Source organism: Carassius auratus, unplaced genomic scaffold (genome assembly GCF_003368295.1).
Source record: "Carassius auratus strain Wakin unplaced genomic scaffold, ASM336829v1 scaf_tig00022917, whole genome shotgun sequence".
In the NCBI taxonomy this organism is placed as follows: Eukaryota; Metazoa; Chordata; class Actinopteri; order Cypriniformes; family Cyprinidae; genus Carassius; species Carassius auratus.
This window is the reverse complement of record NW_020525224.1, coordinates 34,066-56,277: the sequence shown is the minus strand read 5'-3', so window position 1 is coordinate 56,277 and position 22,212 is coordinate 34,066. Positions and strand designations below refer to the sequence as shown.

At 35.5% G+C, this 22,212-nt stretch overlaps 1 protein-coding gene across 1 annotated transcript; it reads left to right on the top strand.

Annotated features, from left to right (window-relative positions):
* The first annotated feature begins 280 nt into the window (after window positions 1-280).
* Window positions 281-22,212, top strand: LOC113077614 (low-density lipoprotein receptor-related protein 8-like). Its single transcript, XM_026249919.1, has 13 exons — window positions 281-286; window positions 754-877; window positions 2,154-2,504; window positions 8,303-8,422; window positions 8,830-8,955; window positions 11,213-11,384; window positions 11,547-11,762; window positions 12,595-12,713; window positions 13,021-13,160; window positions 13,404-13,548; window positions 17,743-17,817; window positions 17,929-18,083; window positions 21,275-22,212. The coding sequence occupies exons 1-13, from the start codon at window positions 281-283 to the stop codon at window positions 21,302-21,304; spliced, it is 1,779 nt and encodes a 592-aa protein (XP_026105704.1). The 3' UTR covers window positions 21,305-22,212.

Below are 22,212 nucleotides of genomic sequence, written 5' to 3'. Positions count from 1 at the left end.
AGACACTAAGATATATCTTTAATTTCATCACGCTGATATGCTCACTAAAAACTGACGCGGTCATCACGTTTTCAGGCCATTTCAAGTTTTATTTTAACGTGATACGAAGCAGTGACACCTAAGCAGGAAAGTTGTTTACTTTATAATTAGTCAATAACGCCATAATGTTGTTCATTCAAACCTGAGAGAACATACGATCAAATCACATCCCCCATTTTTCTCTGTTACTTTACCTGGGGCGTCTCTGCAATAAACATATAGGAACAGGAACAGAGTAGAAATGGCAGTAAACACAAAACCGAGAGCGAGAGAGATACTCTTAAATGTGCAGTATTATTGAGCAATTGTGTAAGGACTGCACAAATGTTGTGCAAATTGAAAAGGGACATACGAATACATGCATATAAATAATAAAGGATGAATTACTAGAAATGACTGGTAAAAATTTTTTTTATATGACTGAATTAAGTTAACAAAGGTTTCCTAGCAGAGTATAGCCAAAAGTGATTTTAAAAGTAGACCAATTATTTTACAATTTAAAACCACATTTATTTTGTGAAATATTTTACTTAAAATGTGAGTTTTTGCCATCTGTAGGTATTAAATATAGCTATCTATGTGGTTTGATATTCTGTTATAAAATACATCGACCTTTATACATTTTAAAGAGTGGCTTAGTACTTTCTGGAGTCGACTTTTTCGTTTTGGGGGCGATTACATATATGAAGTCTATGGCGATTACATATTCTGTAGTGCGGACATGACGTCATTGCCTTGCGACAAGCGCGCAACCTAGAGGACACCGAGCAAGGCATGGAACACCTTGGTGCGGTACTACTGCTTTTGACGTGTGTGTCAAGTTTACATTTAACAGAAGGTAAGGAATTATTTGTAAATTTGCGTGGACAGAGGATAATAAATGCATGCGTCTAATGTGTCTGAATGCATCGGTAGCGTTCACACTTTCCTATTGGACCTCGCGCTGCACGCTGCGCTCTCACGCCATCTGATTGGATCGAATGGCACAGATGCAGCTGACAAACTTGAAGTTTTAAAATGTTTTCCACGTGCAGTGTAAATGTAACAATATAACATGCGGTATTGGTATCAAGCACATGTACTTTTAACATGGACGAAATTAACTTAGAAAAACGTATTGTCACTTGATTTCATTTTGCACTTCCTTTGTAATGTGTCAAAGGAGTTTCCACGTGCACGCGTGAGATAATAGACCGCTGTTCATACAGTGACGCCTGAAGGTTTTGAGACCTTGGTAATTTTGCATGTTACATCATACAGGTAATATTTTAATCGGTTTAATATTTTAAATTATAGTTTAAATACGTTATCTTCATTTATTGGATTTGGATGAATATGATTCTGATCTCAGTGTAAGTCAAATTTATGCGGAAAATTCTGTCGCGTTCACTGACATATCCTAACAGGTTATAAAATGATATTAAATGGTGTGACTTCAGATTGTTGTTCACAAACTGGGAATATCCTAAAATCCATAGCCTGTTGCTAGACGACTAGCATTACTGAAAGGTCGAACAAGTGTTCAAACATTTTATTTATTCATTTTGATATTATTCCAGTCAATGTTTGTATTGCACTAACAAATGGTTATAAATATGGGGATTTATAAGGGGGTCAAAACTGAACTCCATCATTTTGTCAGAAGTCAGTGGCTTTTTTATTTGGTTTGTTTTCTTCCCTATGGGATTTTGCATCTTCCATCATAGAGATGCTCAGTGTGTGTTCAGGTTTGGACTTCTTCACATTTCTTCAGGAACCTTTTGTTTGCTGTCACCCCCTCAAATTGTTGCAGCAAAGTTGGAACCATAGAACTCTCTAGAATTCCGTTGTGTGGTATAGCGTTAAAAAGTAGCTTTCTCTGGAATAGACAAACCTTTTGATTTTATATGGAGTGTCTGCATACTTTTGGCCATACACTATTGCCTACTGTTAATGTAGACATGTACTTTCTTATGCATGCATTTCTTGATCAAATGTAGTTCAGCTACATAACATTAATAGAGAATTGTGTCCTGTTTCTGCGATAAAGTCATATGTAGGTTATTCCTGCTTCTCAAACTCTTTTTCAAAATCTTTCAGAACTAAAGAGCTGTTTTTACTCTCATCTTTCGCAGGTTTTCCAAAGTGCGACACGGAGCAGTTTGTGTGTAATAACGGCAGATGTGTGCCTCTGAATCTTCGCTGTGATGGTGTGGATGAATGTGGAGATAACAGCGATGAGATTTCATGTTTTAATTGCACTAGTGGCTCCTTCCACTGTGTGGCAGCAGCGCGCTGCGTCCCTTCTCGTAGCGTCTGTGATGGCACGCCGGACTGCTCTGATGGAGCAGATGAACAGTTAGACACGTGCGCACACACATGTGCTAGGTCCCAGTTCAGGTGCACGAATGGACGCTGTGTGCCCAGTTCAGGAAGGTGTGACAACATCAAAGACTGTGAAGATGGCAGCGATGAAGAGAACTGTGGTATGTGTTTGTGTATAATACGTAATAATTGCAATATTTATTTAGTTAAAAATATTCCTGTGATGCAATGTCTTCACTGTCACGTGATCCTTCAGTAGCCATTCTAATTATTTTATTTTAAATTATAAAATTTTCTAATTAATATTTTTGCTCAAAGTGTAATACTTTTTTTGAATTCTTGAAATGGAAAGATTTATTTGAAACATATGTTTGTAACAATATAAATTATAAATGTATACACACATGTATGCGTACAGTACTGTGCAAAATCTTAGGCCACTAGTACATACCTGTCAAGTTTTGAATTTGAAAATAAGGGAAATTTTCCGGCGCCCACCGCAAGCAGTCCCACCACCCCAACAAAGCTCCAGTATCCCTTACATTTTAAGGCAGGTGTTATAGCCCAAATGAAAACACAAAAGGGTAGGCCTATATATGAAGAGCATTTATTTAAAGGCTTATTTGCATATTTTCTGTTAATTTAACATTGCTTGTCTTTACATTTACATTTTATTTTCATTCAACACATTCTTTTCATTTCATATTGCTTTTCTTTTACAGTTTTTCTTTTTATTTCACATAACTTTTCTTTTACTCTTTTAGTGAGTTGTTGTACAAATTTGTTGCAGACTTTGCATTCTTTAAAAAAGTAAATTCGCTGTCCCATTTATCCTGGTATTTACACATGGGTTTTGGTTCTTTGGCAGGTGTGCCTTCACTCTCTATCGTAGCATCCATCATCCGTCTCGGTTTTTTCTTTTGTTGTTGTTGTTTTTCCCGCGTTATAACTCATGTCACCTGACCTCACACACCCCTCGCGACAGGCTACTTACAGGTGGCAGTTATCGCGAGACTAGTGACAGAGCTCAGATTGGGAATGTTATTATTATTTTATTAATAACGCAGGTTAAAATAAAATAAAAAATACGGGAGATTTACGGGAAAATACTAATACGGGAGGGACGGCGGGAAAGAAGGGTAAAATACGTGACTTTCCCGGCCAAAACGGGATACTTGACAGGTATGCACTAGTATTTTCACCAACAAAAATGGTTTTAAGTCAGTTATTTCTATCTTTTACTGTAGTGTGTCAGTAGTAAACATCAGTTTACATTTCCAAACATTATTTTTGCCATTAATTGTTATAATCAAGTGAGATTTTTGTTTGTACAAAGAGTCTGAAAACAGCCAGTGCTCTACACATGTTCTGATCTCACCATCATCACTCTGTCTGGAATAACATGAAGAAACGGAACAAACTAAAACAGACTAAATCCAGAAGAACTGTGGCAATGTCTCCAAGACACTTCAAGAACCTACATGTTTGTGTGTGTACTGCTGTTCAAAAGTTTGGGATCAGTTAGAATTTTGATGTGTTTTAATTTTGCATTTATTATACAAGTAAAAATGTAATATGGTAAAATAATATACTTTATATAGTAATTTATTTCTGTGATGTATATTAATTTAATATAATTTATTTCTGTGATGCAAAGCTGAATTTACATCAGCCATTACTCCAGTCTTCAGTGTGACATGATCCTTCAGAAATCATTCTAATAAGCCATTTTAATATCAATTTTGGAAACGGTTTTGTTGCTTAATACTTTTTTGGAACCTGTGATATTTTTTTCAGGATTATTTGATGCATGAAGTTGAAGAACAATCTTTATGTAAAATAGAAATCTTTAATAACAATTAAAGTCAATTTAACACATCTCTGCTCAATAAAAGCATTAATTTCTTTAAAAAAAAAAAGAAATGAAAAAAAAGACATCAAACATTTGGACGGTGTTGTAAATTACTACAAAATAATTATATTTTAAATAAATGTTGTTCTTTTATTCAAAGGATCCTTAAAAAAAATAACATAGGTTCCAAAAAAAAAAAAAAAGCAGCAGCAAATCAGCATATAAGAATGATTTCTGAAGGATCATGTGACACTGAAGACTGGAGGAATGACGATGAAATTCAGCTTTGATCAGTAATTTATATTAAAATAATTAAAATAGAAAATCATTATTTTAAAGTGAAAAAAAGTAATAATTTCACAATATTACATTTTATTTCTGCTCCAATAAATGGCTTGATGAGCAATAGAGACTTTATTAAAAAATAAAAAACCTTACTGATTACAAACTTTTGAACAACAGTGTATTTTGTACACATTCTCTCACTGGCCACTTTATTAGGTACACCATTCTAGTACACAATCCTTTTGCCTTCAGAACTGCCTTAATTTTTGTTGCTTAGAGTCAACAAGGTGTTGGAAACATTCCTGAGTGATTTTGGTTCATATTGACATGATAGCATCACGCAGTTGCTGCAGATTTGTTGGCTGCACATCCTTGATGGGAATCTCCAGTTCCACCACATTCCAATACACTGGGACTACATCACATCAGCAAAGTAGGAGAAGCTACTGAATATAATTATTTGCACATCAGAACGATCAGTCGAAATGCAATGAATGCGGTCATTGGTTTCAGAGGTGGAAGCTGCTGTTTGTGAACGCCGTCATTTACCAGTTCTGGGAGGCTATTATACAGTAATACTTTGACACACTTTGCTCTGCTGGTTAGTCAGGATTTACCATCCCATAGCACAAAGTCACATACATTTTTTTTTTATGCGCTTAGAGGAATTTATTCTCAAAATGCATTTCCACCTCCCATTAATCGCATTAACCATTTTTCGCACAAGAACCACCTCAAAGCGATGAATTAAGGCATTTTTAATCAAAATTCAGCCTTTCCATCACTCGGTTCTGATGCGATACTTCGAAATGCGCATAAAGCTATAACCCAGCTTTTGTCATGTTCAAGAAATCAGTCCGAGTTGATTTGAGCTTTGAGATGTGGCGCATTATCCTGCTGGAAGTAGCCATCAGAAGATGGGTGTACTGTAGTCATAAAGGGATGGACGTGGTCAGAAACAATACTCATGTAGGCTGTGGTGTTTAAACGATGCTCAATGTTTACTAAGGGGCCCAAAGTGTGCCAAGAAAATATCCCCCACACCATTATACCACCACCACCAGCCTGAACTGTTGAGACAAAGCAGGATGGATCCAAAAGGAACCAAAACTCCATCGGTGACAGAATGGAGAAAAAAACCTTGGGAGAAACCAGGCTCAGTTGGGGGGCCAGTTCTCCTTTGACCAGATGAAACCAGTAGTTCAATTCCAGGCTGCAGCAAAGTCAGATTGTGCAGAAGAATCATCTGTTTCTTGTGGTCTTGTCCTGGTGGTCCTCTGAGACAAGGTCTTTACAGGAGATCTGTATCTGGGGCTCTAGTTGTCCTGGTCTCCGCTGTCTTTCAGGGCAGTAGAGGTCCTTTCTAGGTGCTGATCCACCATCTGGTCTGGATACGTACTGGATCCGGGTGACTGCAGTGACACTCTGATCTGGATACAGAATGAATCTGGTGGCTATGCTGACCTCGGAATAAGAGAGAAACAGACTAATATAAAAAAATATTAGCGTAGATGCCAATCTTCTAATGATGTAGCAAGTACATAGGGTGTTATGTGAAGTGTTCCCGGTTCCGGTTTACCTAACTAATGCAGCCTAAAAATCCTTTAACAGATTTGGATAATAAAAGCATATTAGTATGTTATGTGTAAACCGGGTTAAAGAGATGGGTCTTTAATCTAGATTTAAACTGCAGGAGTGTGCCTGCCTCCCGAACAATGTTAGGTAGGTTATTCCAGAGTTTAGGCGCCAAATAGGAAAAGGATCTGCCGCCCGCAGTTGATTTTGATATTCTAGGTATAATCAAATTGCCTAAATTTTGAGAACGTAGCGGACGTAGAGGATTATAATGTAAAGGGAGCTCATTCAAATACTGAGGTGCTAAACCAGTCAGGCTTTAAGTAAAAAAAGCAATATTTTAAAATCTACGATGTTTGATATGGAGCCAGTATGTTGACAGGACCGGGCTAATATGGTAATATTTCCTGGTTCTAGTAAGAACTCTTGCTGCTGCATTTTGGACTAGCTGTAGTTTGTTTACCAAGCGTACAGAACAACCACCCAATAAAGCATTACAATAATCTAACCTTGAGGTCATAAATGCATGGATTAACACTTCTGCATTTGGCATTTGACATTGAGAGCATAGGCCGTAATTTAGATATATTTTTGAAATGGAAAAATGCAGTTTTACAAATGCTAGAAACCTGGCTTTCTAAGGAAAGATTGTGATCAAATAGCACACCTAGGTTCCTAACTGATGACGAAGAATAGACAGAGCAACCATCAATTCTTAGACTGTGTTCTAGGTTATTACAAGCAGAGTTTTTAGGTCCTATATTTAACACCTCTGTTTTTTCAGAATCTAGCAGTAAGAAATTACTTGTCATCCAGTTTTTTATATCGACTATGCATTCCATTAGTTTTTCAAATTGGTGTGTTTCACCGGGCCGTGAAGAAATATAGAGCTGAGTATCATCAGCATAATAGTGAAAGCTAACACCATGTTTCCTTATGATATCTCCCAAGGTTAACATATAAAGCGTGAAGATTAGCGGCCCTAGTACTGAGCCTTGAGGTACTCCATACTGAACTTGTGATCGATATGATACATCTTCATTCACTGCTACGAACTGATGGCGGTCATAAAAGGATGATTTAAACCATGCTAATGCACTTCCATTACTGCCAACAAAGTGTTCAAGTCTATGCAAAAGAATGTTGTGGTCAATTGTGTCAAACGCAGCACTAAGATCCAATAAAACTAATAGAGAAATACACCCACGATCAGATGATAAGAGCAGATCATTTGTAACTCTAAGGAGAGCAGTCTTAGTACTATGATACGGTCTTAATCCTGACTGGAAATCCTCACATATACCATTTTTTTCTAAGAAAGAATATAATTGTGAGGATACCACCTTTTCTAGTATCTTGGACAGAAAAGGGAGATTCGAGATTGCTCTATAATTAACTAGTTCTTTGGGGTCAAGTTGTGGTTTTTTGATGAGAGGCTTAATAACAGCCAGTTTGAAGGTTTTGGGGACATATCCTAATGACAATGAGGAATTAATAATAGTCAGAAGATCTTTCTATCATCTCTAACCAATCTTCCCATTCTCCTCTGACATCAACAAGGCTTTTTCGTCCACACATCTGCTGCTCACTTGATATATTCTCTTTTTTTTTTGGCCCATTCTCTGTAAACCCTAGATATGGTAGTGCTAATTACTATGTTCAAAGTCACTTAAATCTTCTTTCTTCCCCATTCTGATGCTCAGTTTAAACTTCAGCTAGTTGTATTCATCACATCTATATGCCTAAATGCATTGAGTTGCTGCAATGTGATTGGTTGATTAGCAATTTACCAAGCAATTGAGCCTGTATACTTATGAAGTGGCCGGTTAGTATCGCGTGTGTGTGTTAGGCTAAGCATTATCATTCACAAACCACTACACTGTAATGTTTTTTTTAGGAAATAATGCAATGAGATCGTAATCATGACATTGTAAGTTGGAAATAAGAAGTTTCCGATAGCACAGCATTGAAGCACTCTTGCTAAACACCGTGGAGTGAAATGTTTTGTTAACTTTGTGCTTTATTATTTTGAGTCATATGGGACGCAGTTACACACGTCCCTCTCACGATATATTGCTTCACAGATTTATAGCTTTATATGTGTTCGTGTACATGTAATAAAAAATTATGTATAGAGAAAGGGACAGAGCAACAAGTATAAAAAAGTTTTATAATTGATGCTTATTTTTGATACAATAATGAACATGTACAAATTCACAATTTGTTTTTATTTCTCTGTTTCTGTAGATGAAAACGAATGTGAGGTTAATAACGGTGGCTGCTCTCACCTGTGTATTGATCTACCTCTTGGTTTCATGTGTGACTGCCCCAGTGGAATGAGGCTGGTCCAGGACACGCATTGTCAGGGTGAGAATTGAGTCACACTGGTCAACTTTTTAAATTATTGCATGGTCCAATGTAAACAAATTAGTGTTGTTGTAGAAATAGTACTGTAGGACAATCAGTGATCATTCTTTTTTTTCCATGAGCAATAGTGTCCAGAACAGGGCGTTTACTGTGCTAAAAGTAGTAGTATTAAGCAGCTCATATGACCTAAGTGAGGCGACATGCTTGTATAAAACATGGTAATATGGGAAAATTTACTAAATATACATTTAAATGTCATAAAAATTTGCTTGTCCTGCTTCACTCTTTTGGTTATGCCATAATTTACCACGATAAACCACAGTTATCTACAAAAACATACAGAACATGGATTATCTTTTTAGTGTCATAAAAGATTTTCCACTCAAATGCTCACTTTTCACTTCTAGATGTGGACCACTGTCTTGAATTAGATGTGTGTGGTCAAATTTGTGTCCGTACCAATGGATCTCTTGCGTGTGACTGTCAGGAGGGGTATGTGCTGACCGCTGGGACTGGACAGTGCAAGTCTACAGGTGAGAGGAAGATTTAGATGTAATTGGCCTGTAAAGACACATGACACAGACAGTCAAGAATTGCATGTCTTGAATATTTTGTGTGTATTTTTTTGTCTGTGTGAATTTAATTGTATTATTATTAGTGTTGGGCAATATGGTCATTTTTCATATCACCAGCCTGTGAGATTGACGATGATACATGATATTATCGTGCATGGGAGGAGCTAGAGAGAGACTTTTTGTTCTTGTTATAATATATATATGGTTTTAAACCACTAAATCTGCCGCATCTGCGCACGGAAGTTATCAGTCTAAATGATCTGCAAAATCAGTCATCGGTGAAAATCAATAGTAGATTTCATTTAAAGTTCAGCACTTTAACACTAATATTGGGCATAAACAGGCACATTAAATATAAAGTATTCAAAATGGGTAAGTTCATATATTTGGAGTAAAGTTGAATTGAACTGATGCATCAGTCATACAGCGCTCCGGACCGCGTGCCTCATGACGAGACCGACGCACCGCCACAGAGATGCATTCTAACATAACTGTGGCATTAAACTCAGTTAGTGAGGGCTCGTTTAAAATATTGCACATATATAGGCCATTCAAATTACTTGTTAAAGGGTTAGTTCACCCAGATAGCAAATTTATGTAATTAATAACTTACCCTCATGTTGTTTCAAACTCGTAAGACCTCCGTTTATCTTTGGAACACATTTTAAGATATTTTAGATTTAGTCCGAGAGCTCTCAGTCCCTCCATTGAAGCTGTGTGTACGGTATACTGTCCATGTCCAGAAAGGAAAGAAAAACATCATCTTAGTAGTCCATGTGACATCAGAGGGTCCGTTAGAATTTTTTGAAGCATTTAAAATACATTTTGGTCCAAAAATAGCAAAAACTATGACTTTATTCAGCATTGTCTTCTCTTCCGTGTCGGAAGTGGAACTGTGTTCCAGACACGGAAGAGAAGACAATGCTGAATAAAGTCATAGTTTTTGCTATTTTTGGACCAAAATGTATTTTAAATGCTTCAAAAAATTCTAACGGACCCTCTGATGTCACATGGACTACTTTGATGATGTTTTTCTTACCTTTCTGGACTGGAGGGACTGAGAGCTCTCGGACTAAATCTAAAATATCTTAAACTGTGTTCCAAAGATAAACTGAGGTTTTACTGGTTTGAAACAACATGAGAGTAAGTTATTAATTACATAAATTTGCTATCTGGGTGAACTAACCCTTTAATAGCAGAGAAGCACTCTTGCTCAACCCAGTAGAGTAAAATGTTTTGTTAAATTTGTGGTTTATTATTTTGAGTCATATGGGACGCGGTTACACACGTCCCTCTCACAATATATTGTTTTACAGATTAATTGCTTTTGCCGCTCAGAAATATTCATGCAATCATGCATCACAAAGAAAATCTGCACTCTGGCACGGTTGGCGCTCACACTAACTGATCTATATATAACTGAACCACACTTTGGCCCACCACTCATTCACCAACTACAGGCTCTAATCCTCATTTGCGGTGTGTGTTTGTGTGAGAAATGCGGTGCTGAAGTTAAATAGCCGGGCAGTTTATAATAACTTAATAATATTGATAGTTCATCATCTAGCTGACTACGTCTTGTATTATTATTATTATTATTTAAATTTTTTCTAAAATCCTGTCAAATGTGCACAAACTACTAGCTACTACTAAATATTGTAGAAACACAATTTTTTGTAAAGTTGCTTTGTAATGATTTTTTGTAAAAAGCGCTAAACAAATAAACTTGAATTGAATTGAATAATAGGATGCCCAATAAAAATAATAATAATAATAATTATCATTATTATAATATTATTTTATAGAATTGTATATTATATTAATAGGAGAATGAGCCTAATATTGTCTTGACTATCGACAGAGACATCTGCTATCGTCGAGGCACAACCCTAATTATTATTTTACATTATAGTATTTATTCATATTTCGAAATGGCTTTTATTTGTAAGGTTTTTGTTATAGTTTAAGTTTTGGTATTTTCTTTTGTCAGTATTATTAGATTTTTTTTTTCTTATAATATTTCTGTTTAGTTTATCTTTTTATTTTCAATTCGGTTTGAATATTTTAGTTAGTTTCCAAGGTCACATTTATATTTTTTATTTGAGTTTTAATATTCTAATTATTTAACATTTTATTTATTTTATATAAAAAAAAAAAAGGATTTTTTAAAAATAGTTTTAGTAAACAATAGTAACACTGATTTGGTCTTGTGCAGGTGTTGCTGCTCATGTGGTGGTCAGCACTCATGAGGGGGTTAAATGGATGGACCTCAGCGGCTCTGAGCAAAGAAACATCACATATAAAAGAGCCTTACCAGGACCTGTTTCAGCACTTAATGCAAAGAACACGTTATATTGGACCAGTCCTGAGAATGACATCATTTACAGGTGCAGAGCAATATATATATATATATATATATATATATATATATATATATATATATATATATATATATATATATATATATATATATTAAATTAGAACATCTTACCCATTATTATCATTAATGCTTAAAAATTGCTCCAACACAAAACATATGTCTATTTCAGGGTGTCTTTAGACTCCAGTGACTATAGACCAGCTGTGTTGTTGAAGGCTTCCGAAGGTGTTCTGGGATTGGCAGTAGACTGGATCCATGAGCTTCTGTACTGGGTCAGCACCAACACTCATGCTCTTCATGTGGCCTCTCTGAATGGCTCCAAACAAAGTGAGCTCATCTCTGGCCTCCTCAGACCTACTGCAGTTGCTGTCCAGCCACTGCTAGGGTAAAAACACGGTCTACTTCTCTATATAATTGATAGTCACGTAAATTTAAGGTTCAATGTGACAAATGCAAATATTTTGATTAATAAAAATAAAGAAAACATTAGTCCAGTGTGATAAATTGTATACAATAAGAGAAAAATTTTTCAGGAAAGATATGGCCAATATTGATTTCTTGTCTTTAAATGGGAATTCTCTCATCATTTACTCACCCTCAGGCTGTGTTGATGTAAATTACCTTCTTTCTTCAGTGGAACATAGAGATTTAAAAAAAAATTATGCATCTCTGTCATTCTATATAACGTAAGTTCATGGGTCCCTTGATGTTCACACTTCAGAAACCATGCAAAATGAACATGATAGTAATCCATACGACCTTAGCTGATGAATGAATGTCTAATACTAATGTTTAAAAAAAAAAAAATTATAAACCATTGTTTCTGGCAAAAGGTCAAATGCAGATTTATGAATGCATTCTTGACTTAACATCAGCACATTTTGAAGTAATATGAAAGCGTGTTATGAAGTAATGCAGAAGCACAGAAGACTGTCACTTCGTGCACTAGTTTGTTACATCAAGCTTTATTAGTACTTTTCTCACACACCTACTGTTTTGCTTCAGAAGACATTGCTTCATCAAATAAGGCTGTATGGATTACCGTCATGTTCTTTTGCATGGTTTTTGAAGTGTCAATTTTCATAGAAAGTCTTCTACATCTGGGTCAGCATGAGAGTTAGTAACCAAAAAGAGAATAACATTTTTGTCTGAAGTATTGCTTTAAGGTTGGATAATATTTGAATGAATTTAGTGAGGTTATCTGTTTTTCTTCTCAGGTATGTGTTCTGGGCAGATAGTGAGGCGTCTCCCAGAATTGAGCGTGCCAGTTTGGATGGGACGAGAAGAATAGCGCTGATAACTTCATATATACGCTGTCCTGTTGCAATCTCCTTAGGTCAGACTTCTCATAAACAATAAAGTTGTAAAATCTAGCTTGCTTTTTTTCACTCTATATTTTACTTCATTACTTATTGCATCAAGGTTTTATATAAATTATACCAAACACATCCTTAAACCAGTGCATGGATCTGAAAACAAGATAAGAGTTATATAAAAGAAAAACTGTGACATCGAAACAAGTCACCTTTATTTTTATAGTGTTTTATACAATAAAGGTTTGAAAGCAGCTTCACTGTATTAAACAGGAAATTAATAGAATCAATAAATAAACTGATTAATTTCATTTTTTTCCCCTCATTTAGATATTCCTCGTGGTCTGCTGTACTGGGCTGACTCAGGTCTGCGCACCATATCAAGGGTTGCATTTGATGGGCAACATAGAAAGACAGTTGTAGAGTCCAATGGATATCTGGATCAACCGTTTGGACTGGCCATATTTGAGGTTCATGACACAACGCATGTCACTTTTCTTCATTCTATATAATTATTAACTTTAACTTTTTCATTGAACCGTTTACTTTTATAAAAACAGAAACAAAACACGCCTTTGTCACTCAATATTATTTCATATGATCCATATTCGTATATTAAGCATTTTTATTTATTCATGACAATATTAATTAAAATATAATATTGATGATGCATTGGTATTGGAGTAGTGAAGTTTTAATGTATTCCCCTGCAGAGTCGAGTGTACTGGAGTGACCAATTGACCAACTCTATTTGTAGTGCAGACAAGCACAATGGCAACATGCTCCAGGTTTCCCAGACACTTGGTTCTGTTTCACCGGCTGGACTGGTCATCCTTCATCCGCTGCTACAGCCTAAAGGTGGTCTCTTAATTTGTTTTTGTTCCATAAAGTAACTAACATCTGTTCAGAGTAAGGGTGTGCGATATGACAACTTTTGTTCGTGGATGATAAAAATGTCTCCACGATCTGCTTTTGAAGAAATATCATAGCATCTGAAGTAAATATCGAAATATCGTATCGTGCTACAGCGCACCTTCTATCAGCTGCAGTTCTGTCGCCTCTGTCATATACTGTATAACACAACACGCATTCGTAGCAGGTTAAACTCAGCGGTAAGTTACTCTTTCATTATGTGCATGTGATTTTTAAATGTTTCATTCACGTGCTGTTTTGACCAGCTTTTTCTGAGCACCGCATACACCCGAAATGCACATGATAAAACCTGTCAAACAGCACCTAATTATTAAACTAATTTCTCTTTTGCTTTAATATTGTCAAAACACACAAGGTTTACATGTAGACTCAGTTGGTTATGTCTGAAAGGAATGTAAACAGTTGAGAGGAAAACGTATGCATGCAGGTCTTAAAGGGACAGCAGGCCTATTAAACATGCAGCCTACTGTCATTACTGTCAAGGGATAGATCACCCTAAAATATCATTTCTGCCATTATTAACTCGCTGTCGCGTTGTCCCAAACCTGTATAAATTTATTTCCTGTGCTGAACACAAAATAAGATATTTTGAAGAATGTTGGTAACCAAACATTTGCTGGCATGGCCGTAGCCAGGCTTTGAAAATTATTGAGGTCCATGGGGTTTCTATAATAACTCCCTTATTATCAAATTTTGCTATAATACCCTCTATAAATACAACTAATTATAAACACTAACACTTGAAAAGAGACAGAAATGTAGATGTTTTTGGAGGTTTGCTCATGCTATTTATTGCATCAAAGTTTGTTAATACTATATTTATGGGGTGGATAATTTTATCATTTGTTTATTATTAATGCTTACATACATATCGCCCACCAAACGTGTTATTTTCGGATAGTCAAGACAACTGACTGTCAACTGCAGTGGCACAGAAGGTAAAGTGTGTGGCTTATATATTTTAACGTGATTGACCTGGGTTCGAATCCGCCTTTCCGCAAAAATTTTTCTCCCTTTTTAAATTTCGAAACACATCAGATCTTCACATTTCAATGAAAATTAAGTACCGTATTTTCCGGACTATAAGTCTATAAGAACTTTTTTTCATTGTTTGGCTGGTCCTGCAATTTATAGTCAGATGTGACTTATCAAAATTAATTTGACATGAACCAAGAGAGATCCTGCTATTTTAACATAGTATAAATAGAATCTATAGGTATTTGCACTGTGTAAATAGCCGCTGTATTTTTTGATATCTGCCAGACTAATGTTGGCGATGCATTGTTGCCAGATGTTGCTATTAAAATAAACAAAAACCTATAAATAAATAAATAAGCGGAAATTATTTAAATATATTTTGAAAATTACATAGAGTTTTCGCTGACCCTAAACCGCAATTTCCTACTTAATTTGACACTTTAGAAAGTTAATGAAGTAAAAAAAAAGACAAGTAAAAAAAAACTCTTATAACAGCTGGATCTGGAGGCTGCGTCTCACTCTCTCTCTCTCACAACTCTCTGAAGTTCACTTTGGAAGCGTCTCGCTGCGATCATTTTTACACTACAGACACTAAACATTCTGAATTATACATGCAGACATTCATATGAGGAGTCTAGCAGCAAATTAGTCAAGCAGAGAACAAATCTTATTTTCGAACATAAAAAATATTTCCCGAGGTCTGGACTTCATAGCTGGCTACTGCCATGGTTGCTGGTCCACATTGAATTTGATAGTAGCAAAAATGTAAGTCACTGTGGACCAGCAACTGTTTGGTTTTCCATGTTTTTTCAAAATAGCATTTATGGTTAGAAGAAGAAAACCACTTTCGAGTGATTATATGGTGGTATAAAAATAAAAACGCTATGACAGAATTGACAGACCGCTGACACAATTTTTATTTTGGGTGGACTATTGCTTTAACGTTAATAAAACCAACAAAAAACTAATATAAGTGAAAAATCACTCACTGCTATTGACTGAAGAAATTTAATACAGTTACTTCAGGAATCAGTTTGTGTAGCATTTTATTTTTATATTTGTTTATTCAATTTCTTCAATGCTACTGCTAAATACAACTATTGTACCTGAAAATAAAGCAATATTTGTTTTATCTGTATATTATGTGGAGTTCTAATGTGTATCTTTGGCATTCTTTTATCTTTATTAAAAAATAAAAACATTTTTTTTATCATCGCCCTCTTTGACCTAAATATCTACCATTCTTTTTTTTTTTGTTACCTTGAAAGGCTTTGTCTTTATAATAGGGAAATTAGTCTGGCTGTAATGCTCAGACAACTTGCAAAATAGTAAAACCAACATGACAAAGAACTATGATAAAATCGTGGTATACAAAAAAAAAAAATCCATATCACCCACCCCTAGTTCACAGCCAAGTTAAGTGTGTTAAACATGTACTGTTAATTAAATATTCAAAGCAGCTTAACAGTATAAACAGGAAAATGACACTTTTTATCAGACAAATTCTGATATGAAGCAGCTCTAGAAAGAAAATAGTGTCAACAGTGTAAAGGTTCAAAGTTCAGTTAAGCTATAAACAGCTCTACAGAAAACCATAGTGTCTTTATTCAGCTCAGTGATGATGCTGCAAGATTCGATTCCTCTGTAAAGCAGCTCTGCAGAACATATGTAATTTTCGTAATCTCTTTATAAACTCTTTAAAATGCTTCCCAGTGTATTGTGGAAAATGATAATAAAACCAAATGAGTAGGTTAGTCCACTTTCTTTTGAATTTGTAGAAAAAAAAAAAAAAAAAGTGAGGTTCATCGGATTTGCTACAAACAAAAACATGACTTCGTAGTTTAAATCTGTGCGTAGAGCACAAATGAATGTTTTTCGATTCGATGACAACGAGTTTGTACCTCTGTGTGCATGAAACTTCAGGTCATGCTGGTACTCTTCTTGGTGAGGTTTGTTTCTCTCTCTTTCTGAGTCACCGTTCTCTACTCTGGAAAAACTTTAATCGTTTGCTCATCTTATTTTGGTTTGTGAACATTTGTGTCTGTGTAGATTTGTGATTCTCAATTACTGGCTCAGTTATAATTTACTGTTAAGTGGATCATATCTCGTTTATTTGGCTCTCTTGTTGAAGAAGCACCTACTGATGTTACTTTTGTTTGCATCTGGTCAGGTGGTAAATGTAATACTGTAGTTTCTATACATGGCTTTTCATTGCTATTGTAGTTCAAAGAGTGTGTGCACAGTAACACACTGTTTGATCCGTGCGGTTAATTGTCACGTGACTTTTGAAGAAAAGCTTGAAAGGTACTTTCCACAATGTTACATTTGATGTGGGATCACACCAATGCTACAAATATCTTTTGAGCTCGGTTTTTGCAACAGTTTCTTGTGGGCGTGCTAATTTGCTTGTTATACAAGTCATTGGAGAAAGTACTAAGAAAGTATGTGACAAAAATGTATCATCCTGCAAAAGCAAACTAAAATGTCCTTAAAACCAAAAATCAGTCAGTTTTATATTGTATATCACTTTTCCCAGTTCATATTGTTTCAAATCCGCTTTACAGAATTCCATGATGATTATGTTTATAATACTTTAATTCAATTAGTCCGGCTTCAACAAGATTAAGTGACAAGTAAATTTGTACCACAATAGAGTTTAATTGGATGCACAATTAAATGCACAATTAAATTGGATCCACATTTAAATTTTTTGCAATTTTCAGACAAAGATCCATCACACTACACATTCTGTGGCATCACACTGTGAATACTTCTGCTTGTTTTTTTTTTGTGGGGGTATAGTTTTGTCATACTTTAGTTTAGTCAAATTTGTTTTTCTGAATTAGATTTTCATTAAGGATCAAGAACATAATGACAGAACAATGACAAATACATAAATTGATTACTGTACAAAAGTAACTGAAAATGTCCTTAAAAACAAATATTTCATAGAACCACAGGGATTCTATTAATTAAAGGATTGACATGACATCGGCTGAACAGGAATAAAAAATATTTTGCTTTCTAATAATCTTCTAATCAGCAGGATAGTTTCATGCTGTTGACAGGGTAGTGGTTAACAGAAGTGTTTCTTGCTTCTTTAATAATGTACAAATAAGCTGTTTTATTTTGCATTTTCAGGCAGTGATCCATTGGAGTCAAAAACAAGAACGCTACTTCCTGATTCACAGTTTGCATGGCTCCTCTCATTGACTGGTTGGTCTAACTTTTCTGTTGCAACCTTCTTGCATTCAACATTTTGAGAAGTGTCTTTCAGTGTCACTGCTTTGTTTCCTTGATCACCTCTATTTGTTCTTCGTATGTTAGTCATCATCAGTTTGCTGTTGGTGGGGGCAGTGCTGTGGCGGCAGAGGTCTGAATTCTGTGCTCCTCGTTCTCTGTATTCTCTCGGAGAAGTGACACTGAAAGAATCCCAAGATCCTCTTCTGTTATCCAGGCTGCCTATAGTACATGAGCATAAAGTAAGAGCAGGTGTTTTATAGCTTTCACACTCAAATTATTGAGACACAATTACAATATTAATTCATTCCAGTTTGTACAGGGAGAAAAATTAAAACCTAAATATGAATAATTACTTCAGTGTCTTATGATGATCCTTCATAAATCATTCTAATATGATGATTTTGGTGCTCAAAACTGTTTTTGCTGCTTAATATTCTGAGAAAACTAATACATTTTTAAAAATACTGAGCATTTATTTGAAATCTCTTTACTGTTATATTTGATCAATTGAATGCCTCCTTGCTGAATAAGTGCTGATTTTTTTTTTTACTTGCCACCAACTTTTCAATGATAGTGTGTTAGTTACAAAAAAAATCAACTTGATGAATTAAAAGGAAATATGGAAAGACCATAAATTGATATGGAAATTGAAAATAAAATCCATTATAGAACTTGATCAATTAATGCATTGAAGGGCTATGCGTAAGAATTTGTGTTAACTTTTTTTAATACAATATTATTATTACTGTAATGTCAATGTGTCATGAAAAGAAAAGGGATTCATTCAAACTAAATATCTCAGATGTATATAGTGTCAAATATACTTCAGAATCAAGCTATCATAACAGCGTAATTTAAAATTAGCTCATCTGTCAACGTGGTGTCAGTATTTTGAAGAGCTTTTGCAAACATATCCAGATCACTAAGATAAGAGACTATCTTAACTGCTTTCACAATGTTGTAATTCTTGTTATTTTCATATTATAACTGAGCGGAAAGCATGCAGACAATATTTATTTATTCATCTAAACGTCACCATCAGCAGACTGTGTCTGGATGTTTGTTAACAGTAAATTGCTGAACATGTGTTTCCAACATATTTTTGCATCTAAGCGAAGAATGACATATATTTGTAAAGAACAACTTTACAGGGGACTATATCAGGGCACTGATACACACTATTATTTTTTGAGAAAATTAAAGGCTTAAGTGCGCCTTATAGTGCGGAAAATACGGTATAGCATTGTCAATAGCCAAATAAACAAAAGCACTTCTCAATGTGCTCACAGAGCACTGTGCCTGGTAAAAACACAAAAAAAACTAAATCATTAACATAATCTGAAGGTAAGGAAAACTGACTGAAAAAAAAAAATCTCCTAAAAAAAAATACTAACAGATAATTTCGAGTACATCATTTACACACATTTAATATTCTTTAATTCGCTCGTACCTGAACCGTACATGAGGCCTGCCAAATGTATCCTCGTAAAGTGCGATCTTGCGCCGCTTTACACAAAGTACAATTCAGGCTACGAAACTCACAACAATTAGCATTGAATCGTACAGCAATAGCCGGTTAACAGACTTGCATATTGGTCAAACTATTAAAACTATTCACGTCAAACTATTAAAATCTTCTTTAACTGCATGCAGCTTGACACTTCGCAGTTTCATTCCCCTGTGCTCTACTAACACAGTGCTAGTGGCACTCCATTACCATGTGGCAGTCACTCGTATTAACAGATAGTCTCCCATGACTTACTTTCCTACATGCTGCATTCACCCCCCTGTAAATGTCACCATCCCGGTGACAAAACCATAAATTCCAGGGGCTAAACAGAACATGCAAGCTGTTAATAGTGAGGCAAGTTGCATCCTACTCTTCACTCTCCGGTCTCCTTGCCGTGGTCGTAGGCAGGTGAAAAGGATGTTGACCTGCTGTTGTTCTTGTGGTCTGTCCTGTGACTCTTTCTTGGACACAATCCTCTTCACCTCCCAGGACGCTGTCCTCCGAAGATCCACCTTGACCCGGATTCAGAAGAACAGGCTGATCTAAAGTTGTCACAATTTCATCTAGCTGCCTGGCTTCCTTGTGTGGTGGGAGTGCTGATTTCTATGGCAGAAAATCCAACTCCTCTTCAATGCTGCTGTCTAGGCTTTGTACTTGCTGCTAGGCTTCTTTGTTTGAGGATTTTGACTTTGACACCAAAAAAAAAAAAAATCCAACTCCTGTTCACTACTGAGGTCTAAGATTTGTAAAGTTCTCTCTTGGGGGTTGTCTATATCTACCCTCCTCTCTGTAGAAAGAGACAGGTGGATGGATCATTTGATAATGGACGTAGTTCCTACCAATGGATATTTCTTTTTAGGTTTAAACTTATACAGGGTTCCCACCTTATCCAGGCACTGTACTACTTCATAGACCACAGACTCCCATTGATCCTGAATTTTTTTGGCGACCAACCAGGTGGCTTCGTCTGTAGACAAGTAAACCTGCTGGCAGAATGGACAATAGAACAGAATCATTTCAAGTCCTATAAGCAGCTGCTGCTTCCAACTGTGTTCATGCTTTGAGATGAATAGTTGTCAAATGTTGCTAATGTTCACTGGCCAAGTCTTCCACAGTACCACCCACTGCAACCTCCTCTGTTAGCCCCAACAGCGAATCCACTGGAAAACGGCTGGGCGATATGGGAAAAAAACCTAACTCTGTATTTTTGTATTAAAAAAAAATCTGTATTTAATATCTTATTTATTTAATTTACCGCCCAATGTTGTCCAACGAAACAATGCATATTAAATGCTATAAAAACAAATAAAGTTAATGTAACCATGTAAGCCTTTAGATTATGTGCAAAAAAGGTTAAAATCACATTTTATTCAAAAATTTCAACATTACAATCTAAAAACAAAAATAAGGCTTTAAAAATTTAAATTCACTAAACTAAAAATTAAAATAAATGAGAATATTTTGCTATTTTGATTATTCTATTGCAGTCTCTTTATGGTCAGTGTTATCAAAAAATTAAACTTAGGCCTGCTTGTGTGATTATAATTATAGCGCTCCTTTTTAATTGAGCTCTGTCTGTTTGGTGTGCTCGTTCACTGAAGTTAAGCAGAGAATGCCAGAAAAGAAGGCTCATGCACTTCTGACAGAAAAATTTAAACATTTCCATGGCTTTCTAACATTTACAGATGGAGGAAATACCTGTGATATGTGAGCTATGCATTCAGGAAAACAGCACATCTCAAACGTATTAAATCGTGCAAGTAGCCTGTGTTTCAGTCAGAGGAAATGTCTGAGCATATGACGGGCCTAAACCATGTACACATATTCAAGCCTTCAATGGCCCTGTAGTATAAGTATTGGTATTGGTAACATCATGGGAAATCTTTGAATGATACCCAGCACTGTGTTTTGTTGTTTCAGGCTGACACACAGGGTGGTTCAACGGACTGATATGGACAGAAGTTTCCTGTGACAGGAACTGTAGCCTTCTTGTGGTGGATATCACAGCCCCCCCTTTCCTGTTTGTGTTTGTACAGTACAGTGAGACAGACAGACGGATTCCACACAAACATCTTGCTTGGTGACCCCAAAAAATGTTACCAAATGTATGTTAATGATCGATAATCGTATAGAACAATGGTCAAACTAAGTGTTCAGTGAAACATGTTTGTCTTTATAAAAAAAATACGCCATAGTCACTATCATATTTTTTTTGTGTGTGTCTTTAACTTAATTTTATCTGTCTGAATTATAGGTATGTAACTGTATGCAATATATTTCCATTTTACCATTTGCTTCTGTGGATTATATTGGATACAGAATGGCAAAATGTCACCACCATGGTGTTCTGAGCTTCCGGTCATTAATGAATAATAATAGTACACCAGAGTCATTACATGACGTTTATCAGCTTTAAGCTTGTTTTAGGGTGCTATTCTGTTTCTACTGCTGTAATTTATGAAGTTATAAACGTCTGTTCACCATTGAATTCATAGACTCATAAATTGACAAATCTCTGTAATGTGTGCCTAGAGACAAAATCAGTTAGGAAAATATTTTCTTTTTAAATTCACTGTTGCTTTAGACTACAGAGGTGATTGTTATATTTATTGAGTGATTCATGTTTGGAGAGAGAAAAAAAGAAATGCTATTTATTTTTTGCAGTTTGGATCATTTTTCCTGTTCTCTTTAAGTTATAGTGATAAAACGTAATCATTTAGCTGTAAAATAGATTCTTGTGCTTCCTTCTGATTGTACATAGTTTGAAAAAAAAAAGGTGTTTTGAATGTTTCTAATGACTCCTGATAAAGTGATCTGCTGGGGTTGGAGAAATGAAATAAAAAAAATGTTTCCCCTTA